General features: G+C 39.5%; 7 protein-coding genes across 12 annotated transcripts in view; 5 read left to right on the forward strand and 2 right to left on the reverse strand.

The window, feature by feature from the left end:
• Window positions 1–1,945, forward strand: part of LOC104810637 (transcription factor bHLH96) — a 2,958-nt gene extending 1,013 nt beyond the window's left edge. The window contains exons 2-4 of the mRNA XM_010536985.2: window positions 20–176; window positions 891–1,286; window positions 1,748–1,945. Coding sequence (XP_010535287.1) covers window positions 20–176; window positions 891–1,286; window positions 1,748–1,843 — 649 coding nt within the window. The 3' untranslated portion in view covers window positions 1,844–1,945. The remainder of the gene's footprint in view (window positions 1–19; window positions 177–890; window positions 1,287–1,747) is intronic.
• A 3,124-nt stretch (window positions 1,946–5,069) lies between these two features.
• LOC104810643 (blue copper protein) lies at window positions 5,070–5,970 on the forward strand. The gene is made up of 2 exons (XM_010536990.1): window positions 5,070–5,247; window positions 5,451–5,970. The coding sequence occupies exons 1-2, from the start codon at window positions 5,091–5,093 to the stop codon at window positions 5,837–5,839; spliced, it is 546 nt and encodes a 181-aa protein (XP_010535292.1). The 5' UTR covers window positions 5,070–5,090; the 3' UTR covers window positions 5,840–5,970.
• Window positions 5,971–7,004: 1,034 nt separating this feature from the next.
• Window positions 7,005–10,779, forward strand: LOC104810657 (uncharacterized protein At1g04910). 3 transcript variants are annotated; one of them, XM_010537014.2, is made up of 13 exons: window positions 7,005–7,410; window positions 7,586–7,690; window positions 7,819–7,923; window positions 8,352–8,451; window positions 8,522–8,589; window positions 8,668–8,756; window positions 8,839–9,019; window positions 9,099–9,227; window positions 9,297–9,430; window positions 9,492–9,705; window positions 9,780–9,958; window positions 10,028–10,123; window positions 10,200–10,779. In XM_010537014.2, exons 1-13 carry the CDS (start codon window positions 7,264–7,266, stop codon window positions 10,348–10,350), a joined length of 1,698 nt encoding a protein of 565 aa, XP_010535316.1. In that variant the 5' UTR covers window positions 7,005–7,263; the 3' UTR covers window positions 10,351–10,779. The 3 variants fall into 3 exon arrangements, with proteins under 3 accessions (XP_010535316.1, XP_010535312.1, XP_010535322.1); XM_010537010.2 differs by having other exon boundaries at window positions 7,006–7,410; window positions 9,774–9,958; XM_010537020.1 differs by lacking the exons at window positions 7,005–7,410; window positions 7,586–7,690 and having other exon boundaries at window positions 7,724–7,923; window positions 8,343–8,451; window positions 9,774–9,958.
• Window positions 10,695–12,790, reverse strand: LOC104810651 (cytochrome c oxidase subunit 6b-1). Its single transcript, XM_010536999.1, is given in 6 exon segments — window positions 10,695–11,009; window positions 11,248–11,329; window positions 11,413–11,495; window positions 11,619–11,794; window positions 11,797–11,893; window positions 12,624–12,790. Coding segments are annotated over 6 exon segments (534 nt in total). The 5' UTR covers window positions 12,666–12,790; the 3' UTR covers window positions 10,695–10,955.
• A 1,401-nt stretch (window positions 12,791–14,191) lies between these two features.
• On the forward strand, window positions 14,192–15,645 carry LOC104810686 (VQ motif-containing protein 9). The gene is given in 2 exon segments (XM_010537038.1): window positions 14,192–14,872; window positions 14,875–15,645. Coding segments are annotated over 2 exon segments (771 nt in total). The 5' UTR covers window positions 14,192–14,402; the 3' UTR covers window positions 15,176–15,645.
• Window positions 15,525–17,272, reverse strand: LOC104810675 (14-3-3-like protein GF14 omega). Its single transcript, XM_010537029.2, has 4 exons — window positions 16,686–17,272; window positions 16,194–16,316; window positions 15,860–15,976; window positions 15,525–15,772 (listed from the first exon to the last, which is right to left on the reverse strand). The coding sequence occupies exons 1-4, from the start codon at window positions 17,163–17,165 to the stop codon at window positions 15,713–15,715; spliced, it is 780 nt and encodes a 259-aa protein (XP_010535331.1). The 5' UTR covers window positions 17,166–17,272; the 3' UTR covers window positions 15,525–15,712.
• A 709-nt stretch (window positions 17,273–17,981) lies between these two features.
• LOC104810693 (serine/threonine-protein kinase SRK2C) overlaps window positions 17,982–18,563 on the forward strand; it is a 2,742-nt gene continuing 2,160 nt past the window's right edge. For 2 of the 4 annotated variants that reach the window (XM_010537065.1, XM_010537060.1), the window contains exons 1-2: window positions 17,982–18,189; window positions 18,321–18,535. In XM_010537065.1, coding sequence (XP_010535367.1) covers window positions 18,487–18,535 — 49 coding nt within the window. In that variant the 5' untranslated portion in view covers window positions 17,982–18,189; window positions 18,321–18,486. Of the gene's footprint in view, window positions 18,190–18,320; window positions 18,536–18,563 lie in introns of those variants that run through there. The other 2 variants (XM_010537051.2, XM_019202965.1) reach the window with 2 other exon arrangements.

Genomic DNA, 18,563 nt, shown 5'->3' on the forward strand with positions numbered 1-18,563 from the left:
TCACTTTATAAGAAGGAGATTACCGGAAAAGGAGGCGGACAAGGAGCAGCAAGAACAAGGAAGAGATCGAGAACCAGAGGATGACTCACATCGCCGTCGAGAGAAATCGCCGGAAACAGATGAATGAGTACCTTGCCGTCCTCCGATCTCTCATGCCTCCGTCTTATGCTCAAAGGGTTAGTCTTTTATACTCTTATATGTGGATTTGTGTGTATACATACATTACATGTATGAACAAAATTTATGCACGCAATATATGATTGCACATATAATCGCACACAGATTTGAAAACGGATGAGACAATTTGTGAGGGTGTATATGTATTGCTATACTGTGAAAGTCTTGAATATATTTATCTTCTTATGGATCGGTTTTTGAGAAAAAGCATCGAACTGACCAAACAAAAGGAGATCTGTATCTCTTGGTTTCATTGATGAAAAAGAACCCTAGTCACATTTATGTGTGTATGTGTATACGTAATACATATTTACACAATCTAGTGGTTAATTTGGAGACAAGTACGTATTATATATGTTGTCAGTGAGTGTGAATACTGTAATATTTCCAACCATGTTTGTATCGAAAATTCTGATGCATATATATAAAATTAATCTTTAGATTGATCGGATGAATTAATTAGCAAATCCAATCTATACATATATGGTCATTAAGAAAAAGCAACCGGAGAGTACATTTCATGAATAGCGAATAAAAGCTATGCATGATACAATTGGCAAAAGAAGAGAGAAAGGAGCTTTAAAACGAATATTCAGCTACATATATATATATATATGGTCCCGAAAATGGTACACAAATGATGGAATCGTGCTCTTTATTTTTCTCTTTTGCTTTTTCCGCTCCATAATTTGTTGGTGATTGGAACTGTGAAGGGGGATCAAGCGTCAATAATAGGGGGAGCCATAAACTACGTAAAAGAGCTCGAGCATCTCTTGCAGTCAATGGAGCCTCGGAGGAAGACTCGAAACGATGACGTAGCAATGGACGACAGAAACAACACCTCCTCCTCCTCTCCGCCTCCTTTCTCCGACTTCTTCACATTCCCTCAGTACTCGTCACGGCCGTCGGTGGAGTCGCCGGCGGCGGAAGGGACGGCGGAGATAGAGGTGACGATGGTGGAGAGTCACGCCAACCTCAGGATCCTCTCGAGGAAGCGACCCAGACAGCTCGTTAAGCTTGTCTCTTCAATTCAGAGCCTTAGCCTTACTCTTCTTCATCTCAACGTCACCTCTCTTGGTCATTCCGTCCTCTACTCCATCTCTGTCAAGGTAATTTCTCTGTTATCTTTTTCAGATTTCAGCTTTCTATTTATAAGTAAACATACACAAGTCTTCAAAAAGTTTGGTTCTTCTGGTTTTGGATAATAAAATAATCAGACATACGGTTATTAAAAAATTTGGATATGTCTAGCTAGAAGCTTAGAAGTTAGAACTATGTGATTTAATAACAAAAAAATAAAACTCAATAACCCAAAATATAGCACACTGAATAATCCGAAGAACTGCGAGGTTTTCAAGTTTTGCTTTTACATCTTGTTGTTTTTTTTCTCCTTGGGATTATATTGTTAAATTTTGACCCTACCGGTATTTGTGGCATTTACATTCATTAAAACAAGTAAGTTTGGATATGGTAAGATTGTCCTAAAATGCGACTATTTTGTTATTTAATTAAATTAATTTTACTATGACATGTTTAAATTATATGCTGAGAATAATATTTGGTAATGTAGGTTGAAGAAGGGAGCCAACTGAACACGGTGGATGACATCGCAGCAGCTGTGAATCAGATCCTAAGGAGGATTGAAGAAGAGTCTGCCTTTAGATAGTTTAATTAATTCATTAAATTTTCGCTATGTTAAACCTTAAATGTTGCAGTTAAAATAAATTGTATCTCTTTTTTATTATAAAAATATTCTTCTTTCATGTAAGTTGCTTCATGCGTCTCCTGTAACGATTAATCTAACAGTCCGCAATAACCTATTGAAATTAGCTTCCTGAAAATTTCGATGATGGCGGAATCGTTCCCCTTCTTTTCAACATATTTATTTTTAGATTCTGTAGAAAGCACACATTCGGTAGTTTACAGTTTAGAAAATAACCATTAATCAAGGTTTACAATTACTGAAACATAGAGAAGTCAAATCAAAACCGAAAACTATAATGATTATATCAAAAAGTGTATTTTATAAAAAAAAAAAACATTACGGAATGAGGAGTGGGTACGTGGGTTTCATGCAAGAAGACGATGATCATTGTCGTATAATGAAGATCCCCATCAAAGATTTTAGAATCTGTTGTCACTTTTTGCAAAGGCACAGCTACGCCATAAAAGCAAGCCTATCGATGTGATTAAATTTGAAGTATTATATATAAAAAGAAACGGTCTCTCGTGTGTGTGTGTATATATATATATATATATAGCTACAGCAGCTTTTTCATCATTGGTATTAGAAACATCTCCCTCATTTGTCACACACTATATATATATATATATAGATATAACGGGTTGATTGTAATTTGCATATAGTTATAAGTATTCTGATAAGTATTCGGATTAAAATTATTTATTCTAAAAATACGGAACCTTTGGCTTGTATTCTGAAGACATGATTTTTATGTGTAACCGCTATTCATATCAATGATTTTGTCAAAGTCTTTGACTGTGAAGGAAACTATAGGAGATGTATTATGGAAATGTATTCCTTAAATAACTACACGTACAGTCGGTGTTCGAACTTGGATCTTGTGGGTGTCGTAGAATCTGTTTTGGAGAAAGACATTGTATTTTATGACATGAAGTGTGTATAAAAATACATTAATGTTGTAATTAAAAACTATAATTATTGTATGAACAGACGTATATCTATGAAACATATCTTTTCGAGATTTGGAAAATATCATTGATAATTTCTTTTGGATGCATGATGGGTTAGTCTTTTTAGGAGAAGAAAAATGGTGAAAGTGTAACAAAAAAGAAAAGGACTTTTCAAATTGAATTGACAACAGAGAGACCGAGTACACATCAAGTCTCGTTCTTTTCAAAACGCAGCCGTTTCAAGAATCAAATGATTACAAATTGAAAGAATTCGGTTTCTAACATTCTTGAAATAAATCCATCGACCAATTGTTTTATAGTAATAGATGTAATCCTAATTAAAATATTATTGAATACAAATATTTCAATTATAATTATTAGGGGCAGTAATTATAACATATTTAAAAAAGAAACTAGGTACGTTATATGCGCAAGTAATTTTATAACCTTTCAATATATTACACGATAACTGTTAAACAGTCACATATAGATCTAATGGATAAATGTTAAATGGAACATTGGAGAAGAGCAAAGACTGTTCATTTGCCCAAAAACAACGTTGACAGATTCAATGGAGGCGGACGGAGCCCAAAATGGCCTCATAAGAATTATTTTTCCAAACGAGGAGAGGAAGGATGTCGGTTACAGTTATTAAAAAATAATATTAATTATTTTTTCCAAACAATGAAATTAGGTTTCCATGCAAACATAATCATTATTCTATTTTATATAAATTTAATATTATATAGACCAATCACCGTTAAATAGACCATATTTTCAATCGTTGCAATTTTAGAACTTTCACTCGGTTTTAAAACTAAAAATCATATTTTTTTCTTCTACCATAACAACATTTTTAGAAAATGATCGCGCCTCTTGAAACCATATGTTAAACAATATATATTTTAAGAATTATTTATATATATTCAGTTTGTATCTTTTATTACATATGTTAGTGCCTCGTTTTGTGCGAAAACAACATTATATAACATGTTTATACAGATTTGGTGAGCTTGCATGATCAGACGGACCCTCATTGCTCCAAACCTCACCTAACCCACTTTCCCATCCAATTTGATCTTAGATTTTTTCGTTTTCATATCTAACTAACTTAGATGTTAATTTGAGTAAACCTTACTTAAGAGTTGGTCTAGTTAAGCCCTAATACAAAATTATATGGAAAAACCCAATTAATCGCATTTGTTAGTGTTAGTGTGATTAATTAGTGAGATTAAAATTAAAATTGGGGTCTCGATGGTATGGCTCACTGATTGATTGCCGCTAGGAAAGATAACTAATATGCTTTTCCATTAGTCTATATATAGAATTATTGGGAAGCACCTATGTCTGCCTTCTTTCCCTTTGTGGTGGGTTCGTGACTTGAGTGCTCTAATGAACTCGCTTTTTCTCCAATGGATTAATTAATGTTAGGATACATATACATATATATATATATAGGGTTGTGTTTTGTATGTACATACGGGTGATGGTGTATATAAGGAAAAATATGGTTTTTTTTACCCAAAATAAAAAAGTATAGTCAAAATTGCATGTTTCAAGTTAGATTATATCGACTTTTAGGATAGTAGATGAGTGGATCTGTAATGTTGTGTGTTTAAATGTTGTTGTAACTTATAATTTGTAAAAGCAAGACACACTATAATCTTTTTTAAAGTTTGATTAAGTAAACACTCCAAATTTGATGGGGCCTATATCATCGAGTACGTCCCAAGCCACTCATCACAACCCCTTAGAGTGGAGACCTTTTACACACGTTTAGTTGGAGGCAAGTAGCCCAAACTCTTACTGATTCCACATCTGACATACCCTTTTTTGTTCCAATTATATATATATATATATATATATATATATATATATATATATATATATATAAACAAAACAAGATTCAGCAATTCTGTACACACACATATACATATGTATACATGGAAAAGGGCAATGGTAGAGGATGAACTGCAAATTTCGATATATCATATATACTATTTAAATGATTCACCAGACTAACGTACATATCCGAAAATCGGTCCAAAAAGTTTATAACTCTAATGATATGTGGAAGTTTAAGATTTATTTGGTGTACCTTCTCGCTAAGGACTTGTTGGATAAGAGAGGTGTCGTTGGAGATACTGCTGATGATCTCTGAAATGGAAGCTTCTTGTGAATCAAAGAAAGAGACTTCCTGTCTTAGAACAGCTTCCAGATATGTCCGGCGAAAGCACCATATACTTCTTTCCTCTAAAATGGCAAACTTGATAAGTACAGTTGCTGGTTGCGTAGTTCTCTTGTTGTTTGTCGCCGCACCCTCCTCGGCCACCACTCGCACGGTCGATTGGTCGCTCGGCACTGACTATACTTCATTGGCCAGTAGCAAGACCTTTGTCGTCGGCGATATTCTTGGTAACTTTACTTTCCATACCTTAGATGCTCTTTGCTCTATATAAGTTCCTCTTATTATGCGCTTTTTTAAGACAATCTCATAACCGATCTTTTGTATCTCTCTTGTTCCTCTTATATTCTAAACACTCTCAGACGGTCAAATTTCATATGGGTTCCTCGTGTTATATTATGTGCTTACACTTTATGTTAATGGCGTGATACAGTGTTCAACTATGGGGCGGGACACACTGTCGATGAAGTGAAAGAAAGCGACTACAAGAGCTGCACCGTCGGAAACTCCATCTCCTCCGACAGCAGTGGAACCACTTCCATCGCTCTCAAAACCCCTGGGACCCACTTCTTCATCTGCGCTGCTCCTGGCCACTGCTCTGGCGGCATGAAGCTCTCTGTTTCCGTCGCCGCCGCTGGATCTGGCACTTCCGCCGCCACTCCCACCCCTTCCTCCGGCGGTAGCACTACTACTCCGGCCGGTTCCTCAGGCGGCAGAGCAACTACTACGGCGGGTTCCTCGGCTTACGTGGCGGTGCCGTCGGCGTTGGTTGCGACTTGGGTTGCTGCTGCCTTGCATGGTTTGGCTCTCTCTTGTTTTTGAAGTTATATGATTGATTTACGTATCACGTATGTATGAATGATATGGAGAGCTGATGTTTTACTCGTTTAGAGACCATGCTACATGGAATTACTATATGCCCTCTCTTACCCTTCCTACGCTATTTTTTTTCATCTTCTCTATTTAATTCATGCTTAGATTGCTCAATGAAAAACGCTTTTAATATTCGTTCATTGAACTGATAGAAAAAATGATTTGAATAACTGCTTCTGCACATAGACATCTAATATTCCGAATACCATAGTTTTTTTTTTCGTTTCACTATGTGGTTTTAAGAATTGATGGGTTATAATGGTTGATGGTAATCCTAATCAACACAAAATCCATAACCAACATTTTAGTGATACAATCAAGGTCAAGAATGATCGTGGGTGTAAATTCGATTAAAAAAAAGTAACCGTAGAACATCATGATGATACACATGTCAAAAGCCCAATACGGCCCAATATTAAAGTGTCTTATATGGCTCGAGGGCCCATCAGACCACAATTTCCAACTTTCAGAAAGGTGCTGTTTTGCTATGTCAAATACAACGATGTTACCTTTAGAAAGTTTTCCTTTGAATTTATTTTTTGTTTAACACTTCAAGAATTTTGTTTTTGTATTATGAAGGCAAAATGCGCGTGAGCATGATTAGAATTGAAAATTGATTGACAGAAACCGAAGACCTAATAAAAAGATGTTAACGGCAATATCTTAGCCAAAGATGAAAAAATATGAATGGTGATATATCTAATCAACGGCCGTTGATGAATGCTGAAATCCCAACTAAAAATAAAATGGCAGCTTTATATAAGTTTCCAAATGCTATCTTAAATATGATAAATCCGTTTCCCCCTTCCTCGGAATGATGAAAACCTATAACTAGTACCAGAATTATATTTAAATTTTCGTATAAAGTCAAACATCTGCTTAGATCCATATTCACATGGACCCATCTCCATATATCAAAGAAACTTGGGTATAGAATTAGAGGTGTGTATATATATGTATGTGTATATCGATGTTTATGTTCGCACCAACGCTTTTTTTTACTTTTTTTTTTTAAAGATATTTGCAGTCATTCTTTATTTTTCTATAATATTAAAAAGTAATAAAATTCGAGATCGAGGTACGATTTTTTTGTTTTATTTCGTTATAACATCTGTCGAGGTTTCGTCACATTCCCAAATTTGTCGTCTCTCTCTCTCGCAAAGAAAGGGTCATTTATAGGCAACTCACCAAGAAAACAGAGCGAAGTGTCAAATAACACGAAGCCAAGAAGAAGACGAAGAGAGGAACACGAACAAGAACCTGAGGAAAAAAAAGATCCGTTTTTTCTGAACCTTTGACAGATTTTATTGGACGTTGACGTTCTGATTGTTTCCCGGCGACGGAAGACGGCGGAGGTGGAGATTGTGTGAGAAATGCAGCGGCGGAGGAGGGGTGTGGTGGCGATAGCACGGAGGGTGCTAATATGCGCCATATGCGCAATGGCGCTCCTCGGTCTTCTGTCCGTACACCTCCACGTTTCTTATTTCAACGGACTTCCCAAGCTGCACCGTTTCGCTAGAGTCCGTACACCACGATCCCTTTCTTCCCGATTCTTCCATCGTCTCTTTTCCCTTTTTCCTGTCATGATTTTTCGTTTGCGAGGTTCAATGTTTGATCTTTGTTGTATTCTACGAGTTTTCTCTATTGGGTTTCTGATACTATGGTTATTTCGGGATTTTATTTTTCTCTTTGCAGCAAGAAGAAGAAATCAAATACGACAAATCGATCAAGGGACAGAGGTTGGCGAGGAATTTGTCTCCTCCTCAATCGAGGGAAACTCCTGCCATCCCCAAAGCCAAGGTTCTGTTTTTTCTCCCTGGTTTTTTGGTACAGCTTCATATTTTTCTCTAATCGCTAGACGATATGAATATCTAGAAATCACGTTGGAAGTGTAGTCATGGCAACCTTTGGATGCTTGAATTGTCCAGTTTCAGCAGAATGGGATTCATTACCATAGCTTAAGTACGGAACATAGGTGGACACATGAGCTTGTTCCTCCGCATTTTTCAAAGAGTTACGTTTCTCCCGCAAAGGTAAATGTCTCTTATGTTCTGATCCTTTGTTTAAACTCGTTTTGTTGCAAAAAATGGATCTTTGAATAGATTTCCCGTGAATCCCAAATCGTGTTTTGGGGAATGATTCTGCTTATGTTTTCTAAATCATGTGGAGATCAATATCACTTGTTTCAACCAGTGTTAGTCTAATGTACTGTAAAACCGATTATGTGTGGTAAATTTGTATGAAAGATCCAAGAACTCCAAATTCCCAATGTGGATATCATTCATGTTTTCAAAGCTTGTCTGGTTAATTCTGCTCTCTTGAACATATACTAAGATCATTTAGGGGTATCATATAACTTTGGGCAATCACAGAAATGTGTGTTAGACTCTTTTTTTTTTTTTTTTATAAATAAGAGGGTCATTACCTTTTCCGTGTGTTTTCACCCCCTTAGACTTGACAGTTGAATGTTACAAGCCGGATGCCCGATTTCGAGAAGCTTTGGAAGTCTCCAACAAACCGCGGCTTCGTGCCTTGTATTGATCCCAGCCCTAACTACACATGTAAGGAAAGCTAATTGTTCTTCTAAAATGCCATCTAGCAAGCAAACTGTCTGATTATTCGATTCTTCAGCTTCAAAGGGATCGAGAGGCTACCTTCTAGTTCACACTAATGGCGGGCTTAACCAGATGCGTGCAGGAGTAAGTTTTTTCTTTTTGTGTTTTTCATTTCTTGACATTCACTTTGTAAATACATTTCTTGAATTCTGAAATTTCCAGATATGCGACATGGTAGCTATAGCCCGGATTATAAACGCTACACTTGTAGTACCTGAGCTCGATAAGAGATCATTTTGGCAGGACACCAGGTATTAAGCCATCTCCTCGTTTTCTTTTGGCTCTCTGCCTCATTTTTCTCGTAACTTTGGTTTCTCTTTTCCATGAATGCAGCAACTTCTCTGATATATTTGACGAGGATCACTTTATCGTTGCTTTGTCTAATGACATAAAAGTCGTTAAAAAGCTTCCTAAAGGCATTGGAGGAGTTACAAAAGTCGTGAAGCATTTCAAAAGCTATTCTGGATTGAATTACTACCAAGAAGAGATTGCTCGCATGTGGGATGAATATGAGGTGCTTTGAAGCTTGTTTCTTTTTTTTCTTTCTCGATTTCTTTGTTTCAGCAATCCTTTTTTTCCATGTCTATCCACAGGTAATCAGAGCCGCCAAATCAGATTCTCGCCTTGCAAATAACAATCTCCCTCCAGATATTCAGAAGCTGCGGTGCCGTGCCTGCTATGAAGCCCTACGCTTTTCTCCTAAAATCGAAGCAATGGGAAAAGTAAATTGTGATTTATACCATTAAGTTACTTCCTCTAAAAGTTTTTGATTTTTATTTATCATATCGCAGTTGTTGGTTAATCGGATGAGGTCTTACGGACCTTACATTGCATTGCATTTGCGATACGAGAAGGACATGTTGGCATTCAGCGGTTGCAACCATGGTTTATCTCCTTCTGAAGCTGCTGAGTTGAGGAAAATAAGGTAAAAAAGATGAACAAAAATGCTGAGAAATCGCAGGTTTTGAATCGAATCGTTTTTGTAGGGAGAATACGGCGTATTGGAAAGTGAAGGATATTGATGGAAGAGTGCAGAGACTGAAAGGGCACTGCCCTCTGACTCCAAAGGAAGTCGGGATCTTTCTAGCGGCTCTTGGATACCCATCAAGCACTCCTATTTACGTTGCTGCTGGAGAGATTTACGGCGGCGAATCACGTATTTCCGATCTACGCTATCGGTTCCCCATGTTAATGAGTAAGGTAAAAACTATTCATTCATTCCTTTAGCTTCCTGAAGCTAAAATTGAATCTAAGATTGTTTGGGACAGGAGAAGTTGGCAAGCAGAGAGGAGATGGAGCCATTCATGAAGCATGCATCTCAGATGGCAGCCCTTGACTACATTGTCTCGGTTGAGAGCGACGTCTTTATTCCCTCGTACAGTGGAAACATGGCAAGGGCTGTTGAAGGGCACCGCCGTTATCTTGGCCACCGTAAAACTATTTCTCCCGACAGGTATGTATCTTTAAGATTCCAGCAGCCAGAAGCATATGAATGTATCTTACAGTGAATAATGTGGAACAGGAAGGGGATTGTACGATTGATAGACAAAATGGAACATGGGGCTCTGAAAGAGGGCACAAAGGTGTATGACAGAATCATTGAGATCCACAAAACCCGGTACCGATCATATGAAGTGGCCTGATGCTATATATATCATGTTTTTTGGGAATAACGGAAAACGTTGGTGGTGCAGACAAGGATCGCCGAGGAGGAGAAAAGGACCGATATCGGGGACGAAGGGGATGGACAGATTCCGATCGGAGGAACCCTTCTACGAGAACCCCTTGCCTGACTGTCTTTGCCACCTCAATACCTCTTCTTCTGCTTCTGCCGCCGCCTGGTAATGTACATTCATCTATACAAGCACAGATAAAGATGGTACAGGTAGCCGCTCGTTATTCTTTTGATACGTTTATTCGTTCAAACCCCGTCGAAGGATATTAGTTCCGATGATACTTAGTGACGAGTGTACACATGGAGAGGGATTTGGTCATCTGATACATAGAGGATTGGACAGATTCTGACAAAATTTGGAAGACTGTGTATGCCCTTTGTAGTGAAAACTCTTCTCGATACTCTGTGTTTTCTAGAGAGAAGTGAGAATTATCTTGTACAGGATTTTTCATCACATATAGACACAGACATTGCAGCCAAAGAGTGCGAAGAATCAGAGATGATAAAGAGTATGTGAATATGATCCTCTGCAACTGAAGCATTGAAGTTATTGTAGACGGCCAAGAAAACCTCACGCTTTTATGGCTGGGTTAGCTTGTAAAAAAAACCGATACAGGGTGATGTAATAACCTTATTACTATACTCAGCAGTTGGGAACTCCCCCCAAGAATTCACCTTTCCATCAAACGAAAGAGAAAAGTACAATGCGGGATTCACATTGTTGAACCTGAAATTAGGGCGGCAAGACGATTGTAAGGGCTGTGGCTCGACTCTCTTACAGAGGCCCCGGGAAAGTCCCATTCTCCCTTTGCTCGTTCCACCTCTCTACCTGTAAAAACAACAATCCCACAGAGAGTATTATTTACCTTGGAATAATGATTACCACAGTAATAATGTTGAGGTTTAACACGAATATGCAAGAGGAGACGAGAAGGTTTCTGTATGTCCAGAGGATTCATAAGATGGGCGAGGAAGAGAATGCCCAAGATTATATTAATAAACTCTTTGGAAAGGGAACGAAACACAAAAACTGTATCAAGCCCCCGAGTAAGGTGATGAAAGCATACCCATTCGCTGGGACAGAGAGAGCGATAATATTTTGCAAACTTATCACATTCTTCAGCACCTTCACCCTTGGCAGCCACACACCTGGAAACATGATTTAGAGAGCACACATAAAAAAGGGATACCTAAAATGTGAAAAACAAAACAGAACGTAACCTTCAGCTAACCTGTGATACTCAATGTAACGAGTGAAGCAATGCCTTGTTTGGTTTGTTGTGGGGAAACGGAAGTCTGCTGGGGCTGTCTCAAGCTGGAAAGCACCAAACAAAAGACCCGACTCAATCATAAAATGGTAAGGGATTGACAATACAATTTAGGCAAGATATGTATCAAATAATGAGACAAATGCTATCAATGATGATCATTCAAGTACCTTGATCTCGGAGGCTTCCTCCTCAGCAACTTCTTCACTGGAATTTTCGTCACTATTCTCTTCAGCAGCAGGAGTTTCTTCAGCCAAAGCAGGAGCCTCGGTACTTTCTTCTGTGGAAACAGGAGATTCGTTCTTCTCTTCAACTGCAGGAGCTGGGCTGCTTTCTTCAGCAGGGCAACCTCTTCGGTCTGAGTGGAGACTACAGGTGCTGCCTCTTTCACTTCCACAGACTTAGAATTTGACTCTTGTTTCTCGTTTTTCTCCAACAGATATTGCTGCGCCAACGGAACCATCAGGCCGGCCAGAAGAATTTCTGAGTGTTAGATACCAGCTAATTGTTTCACTAGCCAAGACTAAGAGTGTCTGAAATCACGACTTAGAATAAGCCGTCTCCGAAAAATACTAAATGCAAGCTGATACAAAGAAAAGAAAAACACACACAATACAACCCGTCCACATTCCTCCAAATAATTTATGATTCGAGCTTCAAACTTAAAATTGGTCAGGAGAAGATATCTATATCATTTGAGAAAGAAATGGGTCTGGATTGCAATTCCAACAGGGAAGCATATCAGCAATTAACATTCATCGAAGAAAGTTTAGATCTTTGTTTTTTCTATGCAGTTCAATACACTCTGTAAACTGATGTAGCTAACACAGGCACATCGCTCTAAGACAACAAAATTGTCAAGCCCCAATGTCAACCTGAAGTCCAATCCATTTCAGGTATATAGATCGATATGGAAAACACTAACGAAATCAAATCCAATTGGGATATTCTGCACGGCCAATAATCGAACTAAATCAGATCTCCGATCGAATAAAATAAAAAATAAAAGAAACAAATCGACAGAGATCTAAATCGATTTAGACCCTGAAATCAAATACAAATCGACGATAACCAACTCGTTCATGAACATTTCAAGCGAAGATTGATCGAAAACAGAACATTTACGAAAAACAGAACCGAGAGACGACGAGAACATGGGAGCGGGGAAAGAGAACCTCGGAGAGAGACGGAGTTTGAGGAGCCGCGGTTTCCGCCATTGGAGTACGGATGAAGGATCTCGGAGATTCTGAGCGGCAACTATTGGATCTGAGAATCTTTTATCGATAACACGAGTAGCGAGAGAGAGAGAGAGAGGGTAGGTTTACGCTCTCGAGTTACTTCTCGATCAGCGATTACAACCAGATCGTTAAAACGACAGCGTTTTGTTTCACCATTACTGGGCCTTACCATCGGGCTCGCTCGAAGCCCATAACTATCTGTCGAAAATTGTACCCAAATGCATGTTCTGAATGATTGTTTGAAATTTTATTATGATCAATCCGAAAACATTAGGCAAAGAAAATGAATTAAGTAAACCAAATTGAAATTGTTTGAAATAAAAAGGTGAACAGAAAAACGATATAATGGACTAACGAATAACGATCATTGGAAAAATTTGTTTAAATCCTGTTAAATAAGATAGTGTAAATAAATTTCTAAACAGAGAAGATATAAGGAAACAAATGGAAAAACATTATAAAATTATCAAATTGCGTATTAGCCAAAGCATATGGGTATATTATAAAATTAATGAAATGCGTCAGCATGATAACAAAATATGGACAAATTCTCGTCGTACTCACTCACTGAGTCACTTGTGAATAAAGAAAGATAAGGTGTTGCTAGAAAATCCTCATTAATTACATGCTAATCCGTGATTAAAATATCCTAACGACGATTTGACGGTTCGCGTTACGTGATGTGATGGCTGTCACTGGATTAAATATCAGCCGTTGGATCCTGAGGTGGAAGGCGTTCAAGTGGGAAGCAGAGGATCACTGCCCCCCAATAAAGAAGTTCGTAAAGTGTCCGTAGGGGCTATTCTCTATGGGCCCTTCAAGGTCTTCAGAGCTTTTGACCGGAACGGGCGTTGAATAACCCGTTAACCCGACCATGTTTTTTTTTTAATGACGGCATTCAATACACATATATAATATTATAAAATATGAGCAACAGAAGAAACGTCCCGTTCGATTATTCTAAAAATATATATCTCAAATTTCTATATTTAACTGAAAATAGATGTTAAACTGTTTCTGGTGTATCGCTTGAATCTCCTTTGAAATAAGTAGTGCAATTCATAATGACAATATTGAAATGAATTCGAGTGAATGAACGTACAGTTTAAAAGTTTACAAATCATTGGTAATTAATATCAGAGTGATGAAAAACAGGTGCTGTGCATGTCTCACGGCAATGTTGGTTTACTTTAAAAAGAAGAGAACTTTAAGAACCAAAAAGTCCATCTCTGTTTTTTTTTTTTTCAAATTATTTATTTGTGAGAGAGAAACTATGGCCATTAGGTGAAATTAACATATCAAACAAAAAAATACATAATATATTTCAATGCAGTAGCTTAGGAGATTTAACTATAATAAATTTTTTTTTGAACTATAAAGGTTAATGGATGGCAGATTCAAATGGAAAAAATCTAAATAGAAGTATGATCATACACAGACATGTGGATAGATTAGTGTATTAATTGCATTGAGAGAATCCGATACACAGACAAATAATTTCCTTTTCACTTTGGGTTATATAAAATCTGAACAAAATACAAGTCATATTGGACCATTTATTATTTAATATTGTTATTGTCATTTTTAAGCCTCAGAATATTTTCAAAAAAGGAAAAGAATCGTCGTCTTCTTCCTCTTCTCTCTCTATACGAAAGAAAACTAGATTTGAGCCATACATATAAGACGAGGAGAGCCCCTGCTTCCATCCTGTTTCTAATGGACAAGAGTTGCAGCGCCTCCGGTGACTCCTCCGCCGCAAGCTATACGGGAAACAGAGATAGTTACCTGAGACAGCTCAATAAGCTCTCCCACAAGATCTCCAAACCAACATCCATTACCACCGTGAAACACCCCGGGTTTGACCCGAACCCGAATAACTGCGTTCCATCTCCACCGCCGGCGAGCAATCATGGGAATCTCCTCCACCATCATCAGCCTCCTGTTTACAACATCAACAAGAACGATTTCAGAGATGTGGTGCAGAGACTCACCGGGTCACCTTCCCACGAACGGATCTCTTCTCCGCCGCCGATTCACCAGCCCAAGCCCCAGAGCTCGCGTCTCCAGAGGATTCGACCTCCCCCACTGGCTCACCTTAGCAATCGCCCGCTCAACCCGGCCATTCCGATGACCAGCGCGATTTCGGCGGCACCGCTCTCTCCTCTCCCGCCTCTACCGCCGTCTCGGTTGAGCTCAACTCGGTGTCCACCGTGGATTCCAACCCGAAGCAGTTGTCTGGGTTCTCACCGTTGGCTCCTCTGTTCTCTCCCCGGCGGTACCAGCAACAGGAGAACGCTCCGCCGGAGAGGGCGGCGACATCATCATCGGTCCCGGCGCCACCGCCACCGTTGGGGTGTATGAGCTCGCCGAAGTCTCATTACGGTCTTTTTTCTCCGAGCATACCGTTGTCACCGACGCCCGGTCAGTTAGGGCTTCCTCTGTCTCCGACGACGGTGCCTGTTCCGAGCCCCGGATACAAAGGTCGTTGACCGGAAAATACAGAGCACCATATCTCAGAAGCAGATGAAAACGGTGTCGTTTTCATGGGGGAGAAGCAATGAATTACTCTTGGTCTCTCTTTTTTTTTTTTTTGTAAATGATTAGTGGGGGGTGGATTGGTTAAATTGAAATTACTCTCTTTGGACAAATGGTTTGTCTGGTTGGATGCTTGTTCATATATATACCATGATGGGTGGAATTTTTGAAAGATCACATAATGAGAGATGTCTTCAAAGCTTCCTAGTTGTTACTTTTGTTCCCTTTTCAGCAAAAACGCGCATCTTCCCAAGTGTGTTCTTCAGACTGACAAAGAACATAGATAGTTAGCTAGCTTCATGGTAAAATCAACCCCACAAGAAAGCTTCATGATGATCCTGAGTTCGAATCCAGCGTGGAAATCCAGAGAGATGATTCAACTTGCCATGACAGAAATGAAAATACAAACAAGCCAAGCCACAGAGAAACAAACGGTCTCTTTCTGATTAAAAATGACACCCTAAACTAGCAGTTCCCGCAAAGATTTCACTTCACTGCTCTTCCTCCCCCGGCTTTGCTGCTGCCTCCTTGATCTCATCCGCAGCATCATCCTATTCCATCCACACATCAATCAGCACAGTTTATATTTTTCGAATCCACGAATGCGTACAACATCAAGAAAGGGTCGGATAAAAGACCTGCATGTCGGAGGTCCACAGAGTAAGGTTGTCTCGGAGGAGCTGCATGATCAAGGTGCTGTCCTTGTAGGACTCCTCGCCCAGGGTGTCCAACTCGGCTATTGCTTCATCAAAGGCCTGATACATCCAAGAACGAGTCACAGCATTGCAAGAGGGAAGAATAAAAGAGAGTCTGATATAGTTTTCTCCCATTCCGTTCTATAAACCAGCAGAAAAGAGATGGGTTTTCTTTCAATTGGAAAGCTAGTCTAATCTTGCATATGGCGAAGTGCTCATACAATTTCACATGGTACATTTTGATCCAACCAACATCGGTGATGGTGAACGAGATCACCTGTTTAGCGAGGTTGCAGGCACGATCAGGGGAGTTGAGGATCTCGTAATAGAACACAGAGAAGTTCAACGCGAGACCGAGTCGGATTGGGTGAGTAGGAGCGAGCTCTGCGTTTGCAATTTCCTGCGCATAGATTTACATGTATGAGGCCTTTTCAAAAGACAACACTGAGAGAAACCCACAAACAATCGCTTAAATCCCCCGACGCAAACTTGCCTAAATCATAATTCGGAAAAGCAGTCCGGGTAAGAAATCCAAATGCTTTTTATTAAATCCTACGCAGATAAGAATCAGAGTGCACGAGGTCCGACTCATTAGGCGCTTGAACTCGATTCAAACACTAAACTAAAGAAAATAGCACGAACCCAGAAGAAAACTCAAGTGCTAATATGGATCGAAATCCGTTGAATCGACAGCCACAAAATCACAAAACAACGCCCAAAATCGACTAGATCTAGTACTGAAATAGGAAATGGAGGCAAAAAACAAAACCTGTGCGGACTTGTAGGCAGAGAGGGTGTGCTCGGCGGCGTCCTTCCTCTCCTGACCGGTCTTGAACTCGGCCAAGTACCTGTGGTAATCACCCTTCATCTTGAGGTAGAACACCTTGGAGTCGCCAGAGGCAGCGGAAGGGATGAGCCTGGAGTCGAGCAGCTTGAGGATCCCGTCGCAGATACCGGAAAGCTCGGACTCGATCTTAGCCCGGTAGTCGCGGATCGCTGCGACGTGGTCGTCGTTGCCGCGGCTCTCCTCCTTCTGCTCGATCGAGGAGATAATCCTCCAGGAGGCGCGTCGGGCTCCGATGACGTTCTTGTAAGCGACGGAGAGGAGATTCCTTTCCTCGACGGTGAGCTCCTCGTTCTCCACCGAGGCGGAGACCTTCTCCATGAACTCCACCATTTCCTCGTACCTCTCCGCCTGCTCCGCTAGCTTGGCCATGTACACGTACTCCTCACGCGCTGAGACCGTCATTGTCGATCCTTGGAACCAAAGACCCAAACGCAGAAGAGAGAGAGAGAGAGAGATGTAGGTTTTGACGAAGGAGAAAGGGGCGTTGTGAAAGGAGTGGGGAGCGAGAAATGCGTCGAAGAAGAAAAGGTGGAAAGAATGAATATGGGCCGTTGGATTCGAGCGTCCCAGTGCTTGTTTTTTAAGGCCCTCTTTGGTTGGGGCCTGTTAGGGATATATATACATATATATATATTCTTTTTTTTTTCTAATTAATACAGAATCTTTACAATTGAGAAAGTCATTTTGAAACTGCATATGATATCTAAAGGATAACAAATAAAACAACATAAATTTCCAATTTCTATAGATTTTGATATGGTCTAATTACAAGAATCATACATTCCTTATCAAAATATAGCATACACCACCATTCATTTATCATGCACGTGCAAGAACTTGGTGTTTTTTTTATATTGTTGTGTTTCGATAAAGAAGGTTACATTTTTTTTTAAACAAATGCTAAAAACCCTAAAACAAATGGAAATAACTACTGAGTGGGAAATGATAAATTTTGTCGGTTGCAACTTATGTTGGGATTCAAGAAAAATGGTATATTTTCGTCAATGGTATCAATTCCACACGCAAGTTGTCCTTCATTGCAATTGGACCGCCGTCCCTTCTATCTAAATTCAAATCAATTTAACACCGAGAAACATTGAAATAAATAAATAATTTCTGATCGGTCGAAATCCCTCGCACGGCCCCACCATTCTATTTACGAAAAAGTAATCTTATTTTCCCTTTTTTTTTTAATAATTCTTTTCTCCATCTCGACCACAAATCACACGTGGCGATCTCTCCCTGGGTCCTTCTCTCTTCAACAACAGTGACGCCGCTCTAAGCATGTTCCCGAGACGATCAAATCCAATGCGAAAGAAGTTGTATTTGGTCATCACACGCCGTAAATTCTGCTGATGCTTATTGTCATATACCTCCAAAAGCTTGTTCCCTTCTTCACCTCTTCATTGGGTCGGAGAAGAACAGAGTATAGCCTCCTCTGCTTGAATCCCCGAATTGCTTAAATATATGCGCATAGATTCATATGTGAACTCGTGCTCATGTCTTTATCGTTAACATTCCCTTTTTGTTTTTTCTGCCTCCGATCTCGCTGAGAAGAAAAGCCAGTAGGGTTTCTGGGTTGGACAAGAACGGGAAAGATCAGCTTCGAATCGGGAATTAGGGTTCTTGTTTCTTGATACACGCACATATATATGGAGAGGTATGAGATAGTGAAGGATCTTGGGTCGGGGAATTTCGGGGTGGCGAAGCTGGTTCGAGACAAATGGTCCAAGGAGCTTCTCGCTGTGAAGTTCATCGAGAGAGGCCTAAAGGTTTTTTTTTTTTTTTTTTTTTTTTTAA

Source organism: Tarenaya hassleriana, unplaced genomic scaffold (assembly GCF_000463585.1).
Source record: "Tarenaya hassleriana unplaced genomic scaffold, ASM46358v1 Cleome1, whole genome shotgun sequence".
NCBI classification, from domain to species: domain Eukaryota; kingdom Viridiplantae; phylum Streptophyta; class Magnoliopsida; order Brassicales; family Cleomaceae; genus Tarenaya; species Tarenaya hassleriana.

Coding starts and splice junctions, on each gene's coding strand:
- LOC104810643 (XM_010536990.1), top strand. CDS start 5,091: ATGGCAAACTTGATAAGTACAGTTGCTGGTTGCGTAGTTCTCTTGTTG. Junction 5,248..5,450: donor TGTCGTCGGCGATATTCTTG/GTAACTTTACTT, acceptor GGCGTGATACAG/TGTTCAACTATGGGGCGGGA.
- LOC104810657 (XM_010537010.2), top strand. CDS start 7,264: ATGCAGCGGCGGAGGAGGGGTGTGGTGGCGATAGCACGGAGGGTGCTA. Junction 7,924..8,351: donor GTTACGTTTCTCCCGCAAAG/GTAAATGTCTCT, acceptor TAGACTTGACAG/TTGAATGTTACAAGCCGGAT. Junction 8,590..8,667: donor TTAACCAGATGCGTGCAGGA/GTAAGTTTTTTC, acceptor TGAAATTTCCAG/ATATGCGACATGGTAGCTAT.
- LOC104810675 (XM_010537029.2), bottom strand. CDS start 17,165: ATGACGGTCTCAGCGCGTGAGGAGTACGTGTACATGGCCAAGCTAGCG. Junction 16,317..16,685: donor CTGCCTACAAGTCCGCACAG/GTTTTGTTTTTT, acceptor ATCTATGCGCAG/GAAATTGCAAACGCAGAGCT. Junction 15,773..15,859: donor TGTGGACCTCCGACATGCAG/GTCTTTTATCCG, acceptor TGGATGGAATAG/GATGATGCTGCGGATGAGAT.